The sequence below is a fragment of the Carcharhinus amblyrhynchos genome, unplaced genomic scaffold (assembly GCF_965287045.1).
Source record: "Carcharhinus amblyrhynchos unplaced genomic scaffold, sCarAmb.v2.hapA scaffold_42, whole genome shotgun sequence".
NCBI lineage: Eukaryota > Metazoa > Chordata > Chondrichthyes > Carcharhiniformes > Carcharhinidae > Carcharhinus > Carcharhinus amblyrhynchos.
The window spans coordinates 619,813-635,307 of NW_027649783.1; the positions used below are offsets into that span (position 1 = coordinate 619,813).

The 15,495-nt window shown below is 43.5% G+C and overlaps 1 protein-coding gene and 2 non-coding genes across 3 annotated transcripts; all 3 read right to left on the bottom strand.

Moving 5' to 3' along the window:
• Positions 1-24: 24 nt before the first annotated feature.
• Positions 25-15,433, bottom strand: LOC145335835 (putative G-protein coupled receptor 139). The gene is made up of 3 exons (XM_080181561.1): positions 15,403-15,433; positions 3,922-4,128; positions 25-920 (listed from the first exon to the last, which is right to left on the bottom strand). The coding sequence occupies exons 1-3, from the start codon at positions 15,431-15,433 to the stop codon at positions 25-27; spliced, it is 1,134 nt and encodes a 377-aa protein (XP_080037687.1).
• On the bottom strand, positions 9,763-9,836 carry trnat-agu (transfer RNA threonine (anticodon AGU)). Its single transcript has one exon. It is a non-coding gene; the product is annotated as a tRNA-Thr (tRNA).
• trnal-aag (transfer RNA leucine (anticodon AAG)) lies at positions 13,679-13,761 on the bottom strand. The gene has a single exon. It is a non-coding gene; the product is annotated as a tRNA-Leu (tRNA).
• Positions 15,434-15,495: the final 62 nt, after the last annotated feature.

The following is a 15,495-nucleotide window of genomic DNA, read 5'->3' on the forward strand; positions in this document are numbered from 1 at the left end:
CCAGAAATTATTTAGTTCACCTGATCATTTAATATACTTACGAATTGCAGTAAAGGGATATGTCACAAAAATGTACAACTGATCTCTAAACTTTGATTGAGTCACGGCATAAATGCCAGTATTTGTGCAGCAACTCAGGACCTGGAGCATGAATCCTATTTCCTGCACAAACTTGTGCAGAAACAGAGATCTATACCCCAACCATTGGATTCTGTACCATATCGAATACACCATTATAAGGCCCCATAACATGATGAAATTTGCTGAGATAACAAAAAGCAAAATCATGGATTTTCTTCTGTTCTCAATCTCTGAGTCTCTTGGACTCTCACCACTGTGATCCCGAAGCCTGCGTCGGGCTCTGCTGGCCATGACAATGTGTCTTACAGTGATAGCATTGAGCAGCAGAATCAGAACGAATGGGATACATGGATTTAAAACATAGTGAAGGGACTCGATTGTTACCCAGAACTGAGATGGCAAAACCGCTATTGCCACAGCACAAAACCAGGGACTGTGGTCTAGTAAGTACCAACCTGTCAACATAAAGTACCAGAAAATGTTACATAAGCAGCTCAGCAGAACCACTGTTCCCAGAATGATAACTGCTGTTTTCTCTGTACAATATTTATTGTTCCACCTCTGGCAGCAAATGGCTGCAAATCTATCAAAGGTGAAAGCGACAGTGAACCAGACAGAACAATCTGTGACTGCATAAAGCAGAACACTGTGGATATTACACACCGGGATGTCATACATGAATCTAAAATTATCACGATATACTATCGGAATATGCCTAAATATTAGGTCTATGATAACGACCAGTAGATCTGCTGCTGCCATTGCCACCAGATAGAGAGTGACACAGTTGGACAAACCACATTTCCGCCGAGATAGAATGATTATCGTCACTAAGTTGGCTGCAAATGAGAATAATAAATAAAATAATACTTTAGATTGCTAAAAAAAAAGTTTTTTTTTTAAATTTTTTTTCTGAAGAACAATCTTGCTTTTTATTCCATTGTGTATTGATTGCAGCTCCCCATCATTCCAAAGTTATTTTATTCTTTGTTTAGGGATGTGGGGGTCGCTGTCTGGGTCATATTTATCCCGTCTCTAAATATCCTTCACTTCAGAGTCAAGCACATTAATGTGGTCGAAATTCACATGTAAGCCAGACAGGGAAAAGGACATGTATGAACCAGGCACATCTGTAGAACAACCAAAAATGGTTCTTTTGTCACCACTAGATTGTTAACTACAGATTTTCAATGAATCCACATTTCACTTGATACCATGGTGGGATTTGAACACAGGTCCCCAGATCATTATGCTGGGTGTTGGGATTATGAGCCCACTGGCAGGACCACTGTGCCACCACCTCGCGAAAGTGATATTGGTTTCTCCTGGGTCATCACCATAGATCACTATTAGTGATACTCACTCGATCGATGTGAAAGATTCAGATCAAATTGCTGATCTTGATCATTATACAGGGAGTCTCGATAATATCAGGTAGAACTGAATCACTACGCAGCGAAGTTTTGTTCTGATGTATGTCAGTCCCAGCTGAAGGTGTCAAGAGCAAACAACAACACAGCACGGGAAATAGGCCCTTCGGCCCAACGAGCCCGCGCCGCCATTTTTAACATATGACTGTTAAATGAAATGCATTCAATGAATGTTCCATTTCTCCTTTTGAAAATGTATGGAACATGTGTTTTGTTTCTATCTTTACAATCTTATCCTCAGACAGAAATACATTGTTAACATCTACATTCACTCTGTATAATTTCTGACCAGTGGAAAACAATGCATGATAAAACGGAGGAAATAAGAAGAAAGATTACGTTACAACTAGGATATTCTGAACAATTTCATCAGTTGGGGCATTCAGTCATGATGACTGAACTTTGCTAATATGTCAAGTCGGTGGCCCTTTGTACGAAGCAATAAATAATTTGGGTGTCACAGACCTTCAAAGGGAATGGATAAGAAGGGAAGTAAAATGAAATACGAAGCCCTTCAAGACTGTTTGAGAAAAAGTGATGAGCAGGCGGATTGTGGGATATATAAGGAGAAGACATGAATGTTTAAGATCAGTAAGCATATGGGTGCATGGAACACATTCGTGTTAACTAAGATATGACAGCCGAGTTTTGCATTAGTTCTTCTTAATCGAGACTTTGAACAGATTGACTGGTTGTGGAAATAGTGGAATGCAGGAGTTTAGATTGAACAACGGCTCAGGAAAGGTTTTATTCAGGAGCTGGACATCTAAGATGTGAGCTGGATTTTATAACATAACAAATGGTACATTGGGATGTGCAAAATGAGCTATAATGTAACAAAGGGCAGAAAGAAATGCCAAGCATTTAGAAATATGTAAAAAAAACAACTGCAAGGACATTCGGTGCGGATATCAAAATTGTTTCAAATCCGTGCAGCGTTTCAATAAGGTAGCAAAGAATAGAGAAGAGGTCTACACTCTCCGAATGATCGCTATGAAATGTAAAGAGGGTTAAATTAATGGGCAGCGAGCCCTGGCGAAAGGAATCGATCCACCTGTTACATGTATTTACTCGGTGAAAATATAGTGCAGGTGCATTCACATATTCTATTTTATACATTTCCATGATTCCATGAAGATCATGAAGAGAGAGACCCGAGAAGTCAGAGGCACAAATAGTAAGAGGGTTGGGCAGAAGGAATGGGATAGAGACAGAGGGAGAGAGAGATTTAGGGGTAGCGAGAGAGAGGGGGTTGTGGGAGTGCCGAGGAAGATATGGAGAGGGGCGGAAAAAGTGCTAGAGAGAGGGATGTGAGGAAATCTGGGGAAAAATGAAAGAATGCATGGAAAAGTTGAGAAATAAACGAAAATATACAAGTGAATTTACAAATAAAACGGGCATTAATAATGAATCATAGAAACATAGAGTCCATATAGTCCAGTAGGAGGCCATTTGGTCCCTTTCGACGACACTAACTCTCTGAAAGACCATTCCACCCAGGCCTTTCCCTCCAGTCCTTACCCAGAGTCCCACAATTTATTCTGGCCCACCCTCCTAACCTAGGCATCTTTGTATATCAAAGATTAACATGACATGGCCAGACAATCAAAACTGCAAATCTTTGGAGTTTGGCGGGAAACTGGAGCCCCCGGGCACGGGACAAAGTGAAAAGTCCATCCAGACAGTCACCAAGGCTGGAATCAAAGACGGCCCCTGGCGCTGTGAGGCACTGTGACACAAGTACTTTAAGGGGAGTCGGTGTGCTGGGCTCTGAGAAATGAGCAGGGAATGTGTCAAAATGGAAATGAAGGAGAGTAATCACTGATAGGAATTTCAGAATCGAACAGAGTTTGATCGGGTGACAATGTGCGTCATTAAGCGGCAGCCTGACAGTTACATGGAATGCATTTGAGTTAAAATATGACAGCCGAGTTTCGAATTAGTTCCATTTAATGGGCTCGTACAACAGATAGACTGAACAGGGAAATGGTGGAATGTAGGAGTTTAGATTCAGCAAAGGCACAGAAATGGGTTTATTCAGGAGCTGGACTATCTAAGATGCGGGTTGGATTTTATTCTTAAAGCAGCATTACACAGAATTGCTAACACAGACAATATTGACTCAGAACATAGATCACCTTCAAATAAACCGTCTGAAGTTTGGATAGATCTCATGCAACCTCATTCATTGAGCAGAGAGGGAAAAGACAATGTGTGTAAAGAATTGAGTTTCTGATGCAGATTGAAGTGAATGTTTTCCCTTACCAATATTTAGATAACAGGAATATGATTAGAGAACATATTTTGCATGAATTTTATTTGCCAGAGAAATTGAAACAGACGAGAGAGTAACGGCAGAGTGACAGTCTAACAACATTTTCAACATTATTTTCCTGACGTAAAGACTTACCAGGGACACCAATAATGGCCAAAATCGGGTAATAAATGTACTGCATGATCAGCAATGCCCAGTAGATTCGTGACGGTAATGTCAATACATAAGAATATGTATTCAGGTAGTTTATCTCCGACGAAAAACTCTTGCCAATAGTTGTGACATTCCGATCTAAGAGTCGCATATTCTGAGCAATTGTTATGGAATTCCAATCTTCTATTCCTAGATTCCCATCCAGTGTTGTAAGGTACAATATGCTGCTCCGAGATTCTAATCTACCGTATCTGAGATTTTCTGTCTCTCTGGAACCACTAACTCTTTTAAGTGCCGATGATGAATGCTTCCATTGGCACGTTACGATAGAATGGTCCTATTAATAGAACAGGTAAAATCTCCAGTGATACAATTAATGTCCGTGGAAACTCATATTGGTTACAGTGACTGAACAAACAGGTTCTAATTAGTCCCATCAGTGCCGCAGGTTTGCACGAAGCTAATGTGTGTAATGTAATGAGACACATGAGTATTACAGAGGGACACTAAGGTGCAAAATAGCAGAGTGAATGGCCAGCATACATAGCTGCAGGCATTGCTGACGTTGCAAATTCTTTGCCCCTGTAATCGATATTCTCGGGGCACAAGTTAAAAATTCATCACGGGGAATTGTGAGACTTGAAATAAATTAAGTGATCGCCCATCAAAGGCATAAGAGAAGGACTATTCTCCACTACCTGGTCGAGCGAACATGTGACAGAATATCAAAAGCAGTGATGTTGAGTAATAATTGACCTTACAATTCACTTGATACATCACATCGCTACAAACTCAAAAATAATAAATTTCCATCGAGCACCAGGATTGATCCGCGGCACCTTCAGCTCCAGTGATGAACTCCGCCCCTATGCAGACCGCAAATCCTTCGTCTCTTCTTCATTTACATCAGAATTATGGATTCTGGCCCCCAGAATTCCCCAGAAATAACGCAAGCATTGGTCGTCATCTTCCTATATTCCAATGGACTCTGGAACTTTCTACACATATTGGATGGTAACCAATCTAACCCCACTAGTTATCCTCTCAGAGAGATGTAGACAGAAAACGGAGAATCATGGACCAGTGAGCCAGGCGGGGAAACTCAATAATTTTATAGCAGACCACATGGTAAACAGTGGTAGGACCAGCCAGGGTCAGCATGGGTTTATAAAAGGAAAATTAACTTGATAAATCAAACAGAGTTCTTCGATGAGAAGATTCATAGAGTTGATGACAGGGAGCCAATAGATGAGGTATACGTGCACTTTTTGAAGATTTTCAACAAGGTCCCTCATGGCAGATAAGTGTACAAAATCATAATGCATCGGACTGGGGACACAGCATTGAAATGTATCGAAAACTGAGTGTCACACAGGAAATAAAGCATTGCTGTAAATTGGCCTTTAGCCCAGATACAGCCAATGTGAATCTGTCAGAGCAGATATCGGTGCTAGCAGCCCAACTGTTCAGATTATACATGTAAGATTTAGGTTAGGGAAATAAATATATCTGCACATTTGCAAATGACAAAAAATTGGATGAGACAATGAGATGTAAATGGTTTGCAGAGATGTCTCACTGTGTTTTGGACAAGTTATGTGAGTGAGTAAGTGAAGGGCAGATACAGTGTAATGTGGATGGATGTGAGATTATCCACTTTGCAGCAAAAACTGGAAGTCAGAGTGTTATCTGAATGACAACAGGATAAGAGAAAATGTCCAACAATGTGTCCTTTCACACAAGTGGCTGAAAGTAAGCATGCAGCTGCAGCAGGCGGTGAAGAAAGTAAATGCTTTATTTTCCTTCGTAGTGAGATGTTTAGAGTGCCAGAGCAATGATGTCATGCTGCAATTTTACAGGACCTTCGTGGCACAACACCTGGAATATTGTGTGAACTTGTGGTCTCCTGACTAGACGAAGGATAGTTTGACATGGAAGGAGTAGAACAAGTATGACCCCAGAGATCTCTGGATCAAGAGTAATTCCAACAGTTGGGATTATATTCGCTGGAGTTTTGAAACATGAGCGGGATATCATGGAAAACTCTCAAGTTCTCACAGGACGAGCGAGGTGATGTCGGAAGAATATTTCTGATGGCAGTGAAATCCAGACAAGGGCTACAGCCTACGGACACAGGGTATACCTTAAACCACTGAGGTGTTGCGAGATGTCTTCACCCAGAGAACGATTGGTCAACGGAATTCTGTACCACAGGAAGCAGTTCAAGCCAAAACATTGTATGATTCCAATAATTAATTATTGAAATCGCTTGAGGATAAAGGAAGCTAAAGTCATTGGCTGCGAGTGGCGCCAGGTTCCTGAGCTGAACGATCGGTCATTATCATAATTCTGCCCCGTTAGGGCAGAATGGCTGACTCCAGCTTCTATTCCTCCTCAAAGGACAGCTCGCTTAGTAAACCACAATGTGGAGTTTAATAACTAGTGGTGTCCCGCGGGGAAGTTTGTGGATAATACTGAGATTGACGGAGTTACGGATAGTGATGAAGATTGTCAGAGAATACAGCAGAATATAGATCGGCTGGAAAAATCGGCAGAGAAATGACAGATGGAACTTAATCCGTCCAAAAGCGAGCTGATGCATTTTGTAGCTCCAACTTAGATGGGAGCTGTAAAATAAATGGCAGAACAATCATTAGCATAGGCACACTGAGGGATCTGGGCGCACAGGTCCACAGATCTTTAAAAGTGGCAGTTCAGGTGGAACAGCATTGTCTGTCATCTGAGGTATGGTGATCCTGAGGCTAAACCACCACCAATAATCTCTCCCCATTGAGGGGGAAAGCAACTTCTGGTCAGTTGTGACTCCGGCAATTTTACCTTTATATCTGTTTCACGTTCTTTGATTTGACTTATTATTACACCACGTATTCGTGTACAGTGAAAACTAATGTTTCTTGCATATTATACAGGCAGAAATACCATACATAGATAAGGAAAGGAGAGAGCGCACAATCTAATGTTACAGGTAAAGCAACCTGTAGAGAAAGACCAAATTATTACGAGGTAAATCCAGTCTGAATTTTGTTAGCACCAGGGAAGAAGCTGTTCTTTAGTTGGTTAGCGCTTTCCTCAAAATTTTTGTAACTTTTATTTTGACGGAAGCCGATGGAAGAGATTGTGTCCAGTGTGTTTCACTGCCTGATTAAACTGGCTGCTTCTCCAAGGCAGCGGGAAGTGTCAATGGATGGGAGGCTGGTTTGTGTGATGGACTGGCTTCTTTCACGACACTTTGTAGTTTTCTTTTGCGATCTTGGACAGAGCAGGAGCCATGGCAAGCTCTGATATCACCAGAAGGAATGTTTTCTCTGCTGCATCAGTCTCTCTGCAGACTGCTTTCCATTATCTGTTGCTTTATGGGGATTGGTGTCTTTCTGATTCTAAAGCTAAACTGTGCCTGTACAAGTGATTTGTTCTGACTGCCAGCTTCTGGAACTGAAATATCGTTTCTAAATTAATTCTGTATCTCTCAACCTTTGGTACTGCAACTGAAATTGGGTACCCCCTCATTCTGAATCACCCATTTAATTTGTTTATTCATTCCTGGGATGTGAGTGTCGCTGGCTGGGCCCGCAATTATTGCCCATCCCAAACTGGCGTTTGACTGAGCGGCTTGATAGGTCACCTCAGAGGGCAGCTTAGAGTCACCAAAGTTGCTGTGTGTCGGGGCCCCATGTAGGTCCAGACCAGGCAAAAAATCGTTTCTTAAAGGACATTAGTGAACCGGTTGCATTATTTTATGACAATCGATTCATTGTCGTTAGACTTTTAATTCCAGATTTTGTTTTATCGATGTCAAATTTGACCATTTGCCGTGGCGATTGTGGTTTGTGTGTGTGTGTGTGTGTGTGTGTGTGTGTGTGTGTGTGTGTGTGTGTGTGTGTGTGTGTGTGTGTGTGTGTGTGAGAGAGAGAGAGAGAGAGAGAGAGAGAGAGACATGGAGAGAGATTCTCACGTAATCCGTCTGTTTCTGAGTGTGGGCTAACCTTTCACATTCCCTCACAAACACTGTGATCCCATTGTTTTTTTTGAAATCCTAGAAGCACTGGGATCCCTGAGACCTTGGTGTGCGGGTGGAGGGTGGGGTGAGGTTTGAAGGCAATGCCACAGGCTGCTGAGTGTGAAACAGCTGATTTTAAAGCATGTGTGCAGGAAAGTGAAAAGTGACACTGTCTGTCTGAAGGTCACAGAAAAGCTGTGTCTGGAGCTGGGCCCGAGAGACAAGTTTTGGGTTGTCAGTAAATGAACTCCTGTAATGAAGACACAAAATCAGAAAGAGGAAATGCTGGAAATATTCAGCAGCCCCGAAAGCAGCTGTGGAGAGATATTCCTGTCGCCAGGATGTAACTCTCCAGTTGGATACTTCACATTGCTCACATCTGACACTCTCAACACCTTCCTGTAAGGAACAGGTAGGGCGGGAATTGGGTCTTTGTTGATTTGAGCAAACAGAGCAATGCAGCAATGAGAAGCTCCTCACCCCCCGGCGGCTTGGGGAAGGATGGGACTCAGATACAGGCCTCTGGCTGGGGTTCAAAAATGAAAAAAAAAACACATCGATTGAAAATGTAATAACAACAAAGATGGAATTCAAATCGATTGTGCAGAGATTTTCCACTTTAGCTAAGGTAGTCAGGACGGCCGAGCGGCCTAAGGCGCTGTGTTCAGAACGTAGTCTGCTCTAAAGGAATGGATTCAAATCCAAACTCTAACGCTTTTTTTAATCCTTCGTGAGGCACCATCCAAACCCAAGAAATCTCAGCACAAGGGCAGCAGAAACGACAACGGCCACCTGTAAGTTCCACTCCGAGACACACATCATCCTGACTTGGAAACATATCACCGTTCCCATGGCTGGCTCACAATCCTGGAACTCACTCCCAGAAAATAGTTTATGTGCACGTCCAACACATGGACCGGAGTGGCTCCAGGATGAATTCAACTCCAATTTCTCAAAGAGAATTAATTTGAACAATAAATGATTCCCGGGCCAGCCACACACACGCCCCGCATGAATGAAGCATTCAAAAAAAATCACCTCGTCCCACAGGAGGAGCAATCTGCCTTCAGAGCAGAAAGATATGTGTGTTTCTGTGTGTGTGTGTGTCTGTGTGTGTGTGTGAATCACACCCCGAACACGGCTACTTTTATACCAGATGTGAGTCTGAAAACAGTAAGTGGGACAAGCTTACGATAAACCGTTCAATTTTTAGTGGAAGAGCTTCACTGAATGATGTGGGTGATTCCCTCTGATGTTCTCGCTTTTGATAATTCGTAAGGAGCAGTTCCCCTGAGACCCTGGTGAGCGGGTGTCGGGGAAAGGCGGATTTGAAAGGTTTACAGGAAAATCGGTGCTGTCTCGATGGTCCACTGTGGGTTTCAATTATTTTTCTTTCATTTATCTATCCTAGATGTGGAGATGTCGGTGTTAGACTGGGGTAAATACTGCGGAGATCGGTCCTATGTGCGATTCTCTGTCAGAATCGGTACAAACTCGATGGGCAGAAGGTCTCCTTCAGCAGTCTGGGGATTGTGTGGTTCTAAGGCCATTTGACTGTGTTCGAAATTCCCTGAGAAAATATTGGAAAGCTGAGCTTGTGGAACTTACAGCATTGGGTTTATTGCAGTTGTTTTTTACAGCAAGATGATGAAAATATCTGGATCATTTCAATAAATCATTTCTGGGGAGTGCAGAATTTTTTTTCATCGCTGTGGATCACCCACTGTGAAGGGAAAGACAAAACTGACTTCCAAACAATGGATAGTTGGAGTGGCGCTGTTACAAAAATCAATGGGAAAGAAACAAGGCTCTGCTGGGATTTAAACCCAGGAACTCCTGTTTACTAGACAGGTGCTTTAACCAACTAAGCCACAGAGCCTGCTACCACTAGGCGTCTGTGCAGCCGAATGCTAGAAATACGTTCCAGGTCCGGTGGTATTTGTGACTGTATCTGTGAAAATGGAGAAAGTTCAGTTTTCGTACAGACCTTTCAAGAGACGACCGTTTCACTCTCCACAGATGCTATGGCATCTAGGATAGGATAAAAAAAAAACTTAGAACACCAGGTTAAAGTCCAACAGTTTTTTTGATAGTACAAACCACTCGCTTTTGGAGCGCTGCTCCTTCATCAGGTGAGTGGGATTTCAGTTCACAAACAGGGACATATAAAGACACAAACTCAATTTACAAAATAATGGTTGGAATGTGAGTCTTTAGGGCTAATCAAGTCTTAAAGGTACAGACAATGTGAGTGGAGAGAGCGTTAAGCACAGGTTAAAGAGATGTGTATTGTCTCCAGACAGGATAGTTAGTGAGATTTTGCAAGCCCAGGCAAATCGTGGCGGTCGTAGATAGTGTGCCATGAACCCAAGATCCCGGTTGAGGCCGTTCTCCTTTGTGCAGAACTTGGCTATCAGTCTCTGCTCAGCGACTCTGTGTTGTTGTATGTCATGAAGGCCGCCTTGGAGAATGCTTACCTGGAGATCAGAGGTCAAATGCCCGTGACCGCTGAAGTGTTCCCCAGCAGGAGGGTAACACTCTTGCCTGGTGATTGTCGAACGGTGTTCATTCATCAGTTGTCGTAGCGTCTGCATGGTCTAATCTCCTCAGAAGATAAACATGGGAAATGGCCGACAGAGTATCCTTCGTCGTCCAGTACTTTCTCGGAGCGGAGAAGCTACAACGTCTTCTCCACAACCTTCAATATATCATTGATGAGGACGAAATCACGGCAAGGCCATCCCCACACCCCAACTTCTTTCCTTTAAACAACGGCACAACCTCAAACAGACCATTGTCCGCAGCGACTACCCAGCCTTCAGGAGAACAGTGACCACAACACCACACAACCCTGCCACAGCAACCTCTGGAAGACATGTCGGACCATCGACATGGATGTCATCATCTCACGTGAGAACATCATCCACCAGGTACATGGTACATACTCTTGCAACTCGGCCAACGTTGTCTACCTGATACGCTGCAGGAAAGGATGTCCCAAGCCGTGGTACATTGGGGAGACCAGGCAGACGCTACGACAACGGATGAATGAACACCACTTGACAATCATCAGACAACTGTGTTCTCTTCCTGCTGGGGAACACTTCAGCGATCACGGGTATTCGGCCTCTGATCTCCAGGTAAACATTCTCCAAGGCGGCCTTCTTGACACACGGCAAGAGTCGCTGTGTAGAGACTGATAACCAAATTCCACACATCTGAGGACGGCCTCAACCTGGATTTTGGGTTCATGTCACACTATCTGTAACCCCCATTAGTTACCTGGACTTGCAAAATCTCACTAACTGTCCTGTCTGGAGACAATACACATCTCTTTTACCTGTGCTTAACGCTCTCTCCACTCACGTTGTCTGTACCTTTAACACTTGATTACCTGTAAAGATTCGCATTTCAACCATTATTTTGTATATCGTACTCTATCTTAGATCCCATAGCATCTGTGGAGATAGAAACGGTCGTTCCCGTGAACAATCTGCATTTGAAAAGTGAGCTATCTCTATATGGAAAGATATGTTCACAAATCCCACCGGACCTGGAACGTATTTCCAACATTCCGCTGTACCCACACAGAGCAGTAACAAGCTCTATGGCTGAGTTGGTTAAAGTGCCTGTCACTTTAACGCTGTTAATCCCAGCAAGAATCTTGTTTCTTCCCCACTAATATTTGTAACAGCGCCAGTCCTATTATTCATTTCTTGCAAGTCTATTGTGTTTTTCCTTTCACAGATGAAAAAAAACACATTTTGGGTCTCCCCACAACTGTCTCTCCTATTTATTGACATGATCCAGGTATTTTCATCATCTTGCAGTGTATAAAAAAATCATCTGCAATAAACCCAATGCTGTAAGTTCCACAAGCTCAGCTTTCCAATATTTTCTCAGGCAATTTCGAACACAGTCAAGAGGCCTTAGAAAAATTCAATCACCAATGTGCTGAAGGAGACCGTTCAGCCCATCGAGTCTGTGCCGAGTACCGAATCGCACATAGGACGTATCTCGGCAGCGCCAAGCATCCACCCCGCTGATCTACCTATACATCCCCTTGGGGACCAAGCGGCAATCTAGCATGGCCAATCCACTGAACCTGCTCATCTTTGGACTGTGGGAGGAAACCGGAGCAAAGAACAAAGAACAAAATTTGCCCGGGAAACAGGCCCTTCGGCCCAACGAGCCCGCGCCGCCATCTCAACACCACCAGTCCCCCTCTCCACCCACGACCCCTGTCTAATGTTTTATGGCCATCCAGATTGAGGGAATCTGATTTAGGGGCAATTTATCCCTGCCAATCAGCCTAACAGCACATCTTTAGGGTGTGGGGGGAAACTGGAGCACCCGGAGAAAACCCACGCAAGCACGGGGAGAATGCGCAAACCCCCACAGACACCGGCCCAAATCCATGTGTCTGCACAGCAATCAGCGATAGTCACTGGGCTGTCGTCTTGCCCAGTATCTGGTCTAGTTTAGGCACACACTAACGACATGAAGCACTCGGCCAATCTCGAACAACCAAGAGCAGCCCCAGTACGACCCATCATGTGTATGCCCTTCGTTGGACACGAGACGGACCAACTTAAAACCTGTGAATGAAAAGAGAAAAAACATTATTATTGCACCATATCCATATTGACTAACAAGGAAGCGACATTGTGACTTGCACAATTGCAAAGATCACGTGATAGGAATCCAGGCTGGACTGAGATTCAAACCCCACATCACCTGTTTACCAGAAAGGCGATTTCAACAACTAAACCACACAGACTTTCTGTAAGGTCGAATGCTGGAAAGCCGTTCCGGATATTGTGTATTTGTGAAATAAGTGATATTAACAGTGTCCGTGCACACTGATTGGAAACAAGGATATGCCTGCCGATACACAGGCACTTTAACCAAGTTAGCCACAGAGCCTGACATTGCTAACTTTGGTACAGCGGAATGCTGGAAATACGTTCCAGATCTGGTAGTGTTTGTGAAAACAGATTTACGACCAGTTCTGGAAAGGATCGGTGAAAATAGAGATAGTTCACATTTCAGATGCAGACCTTATACTGGAACGACTGTTTCTCCCTTCACAGATGCAATGGGATCCCGGATAGATTCATGAAATGAAACATAATTGGATCCGACAGTGGGCTACGACTGCACCGATTTCAAATCCCCCTTTCCCCCGATATTGAAAAAACCATCAGAGGGAATCACACACATCACTCAGTGAAACTCTTTCGTTAAACATTGAGCGGTTTATCGCGAGTTGGTTCCATTTACTGTTTTCAGACACAAATCTGATATAAAAGTAGCTGTGTTCAGGGTGTGATTCATACACACAGTTTTCTGCTCTGAAGGCAGGCGTGCCCCTTCTGCGGCGCGAGATTTTTTTAAATAATTCATTCATCCGGGAAATGTGTGTCACTGACCCGGGAAGCCTGAATTCTCCAAATTAATTATCTTTGAGTAATTGGCGATGAATTCATTCTGGAGCCAGTGCAGTTCATGTGGTGTCTGTGCACACACACACTGCCATTCGGGAGGAATTTCCAGGATTGTGAACCATCGGAACGGGAATATGTTTCCAAGTCAGGATGATGTGTGTCTCGGAGTGGAACTTAGAGATGGTCGTTGTTTCTCTGCATCTGCTGCCCTTGTGGTGCCAGGTGAGAGATTTCTTGCGTTTGGATGGAGCCGCGCGAAGGAAAATATAACCAATGTCAGGAGTGGGATTTGAACCCACGCCTCCAGAGGAGACTGCGGCCTTAACGCAGCGCCTTAGACCGCTCGGCCATCCTGACTACCTGTAGTATAGTGTAAAACCTCGGCACAAATCGATTAGAGTTCCATCTTTCTTGTTATCCCATTTCAAACTCTGTCTCCGCATTGACTGATTGAGGGTGAACTGATCACTTATTTCGAGGTTCACGGACCAAGGTGAAGGTAAGACTCAGAGTTCCACAGGTTTGAGGGGTGAATAGTCCAGCACCATTCCATATTCTTCATCCAAATTAGGTTCGAGTCCGGTCCCTTATAAATTTATAAATGTCTATTGAAATCTGGTGGAATCTCCTGAAAACTGAGCTCTCGCCTCTTAACTGATATCCACCGTTAGTTCCAAACAGCTTTTTCAGAATTACATTCCTTGTAACTTTATTCATTTAATTCTCACTCGTCTTAGTGTTTTTAGATCAGATATTCCACAAGGTATGTTTCATCCGGATAAATTGTTAACATTCCAAACTAGAACAAAATGCTTTGTATCAATCGGCTAATTGAAATTCTGTGGCAGGAATTCTAATCTCCTCAGGAAGAGGTTTAATGCTGAGCTGAATGAACTGTTTTTGTTTACAGGGATGAAAGGTGATGTCACTGGGCTGGTAATCCAGAGGCCCGCGCTAATCTTTGGGGACACGGAGTAAATCCCACCACGGCAGCTGGTGAAATTCAACTTCACCGATTTAACACATAGGCACATGGATAGAAAACAGAAACAGGAGGAGGCCATTCGGCCCAAAGAATGCTGGAATTGAAAGCAAGCCTCAGAAATGGCGGCCTTCAAATTTCCATTGATTCTTTTCCACTGAAAAATACTTTCACACAACAACAGAGAACATTTCACACACAAAAAAAACTTCTGCTCAAGACAGATGACATTTACAAACGGGGAACACATTTACACAACAGGGAAGAATTTGTCAGAACCACAGTGAAGATCTGTCAACGGGAGAGTCACAGTTCCAAACAGAGAGAACAGTTACACAGCAGAGGGCACAGTTACACAACACAACATGCATTTCAAAACAGGGCCTATCTTTGTCGAACAGAAAATCCCTTTTCATACTCAATCAGTTTTTCCATCTCAGTATCTTGCTGATTTGTTCGAATACTTGCTGCCTCTCATTGTGAATGTGTCCTAATAGTCTTTTACTGGTTTTCTGTGAGTTTTACTCTGTCTGTTACATTCGGGGTGATGTTACATGTTATTATCCAGCCAGGGTGAGCTTCCCAGGGTTTTGTTTGTAACAAAAAGGGACAGTGAATAGATTCCTGGCTCGCGGGCAGCAGTAATAAGCCGGGAGGGGTTGACTTCGGGAGCAGAGTGGCGCAGCGGAAGCGTGCTGGGCCCATAACGCAGAAGTCGATGGATCGGAAACCATCCTCTGCTATCACCTACTCACTCCATCAAATAGAAACAGTGATGGTCTCAGTTTTCATTAATGAGTAGCCCAGAGCATTTGTTTCCATTTGCTGGACAGTTCATTCAGCCAACAGCGCGGGATCAATTCCCGGTTCAGTTGAGATTGATCATGAAGGCTCCGCCTTCTCAGTCTTGCTCCTCTCCTGAGGTGTGAATCCTCTGGTTTAATCACAGCCAGTCAGCTCTCCCCATTGATGACTCCCAGAAACAACTGGGACTGTGAACCTTCCTCTAACTTTACCGACAATGGACAAATCGTATTCCTCACACATTGTTCAAATAAATTAGTTTATAAAAAAATAACTAAGCATGAGAATCGGATCATCCCTCAAAT

What these genes read in the sequence shown, in the direction of transcription:
- LOC145335835 (XM_080181561.1), bottom strand. Translation starts at nt 15,433, where the DNA reads ATGTGTGAGGAATACGATTTGTCCATTGTCG. An exon ending in ATACGATTTGTCCATTGTCG is followed by an intron (nt 4,129 to 15,402) that starts GTAAAGTTAGAG and finishes ATGGGAATCTAG; the next exon opens with GAATAGAAGATTGGAATTCC. An exon ending in GGCCATTATTGGTGTCCCTG is followed by an intron (nt 921 to 3,921) that starts GTAAGTCTTTAC and finishes TCTCATTTGCAG; the next exon opens with CCAACTTAGTGACGATAATC.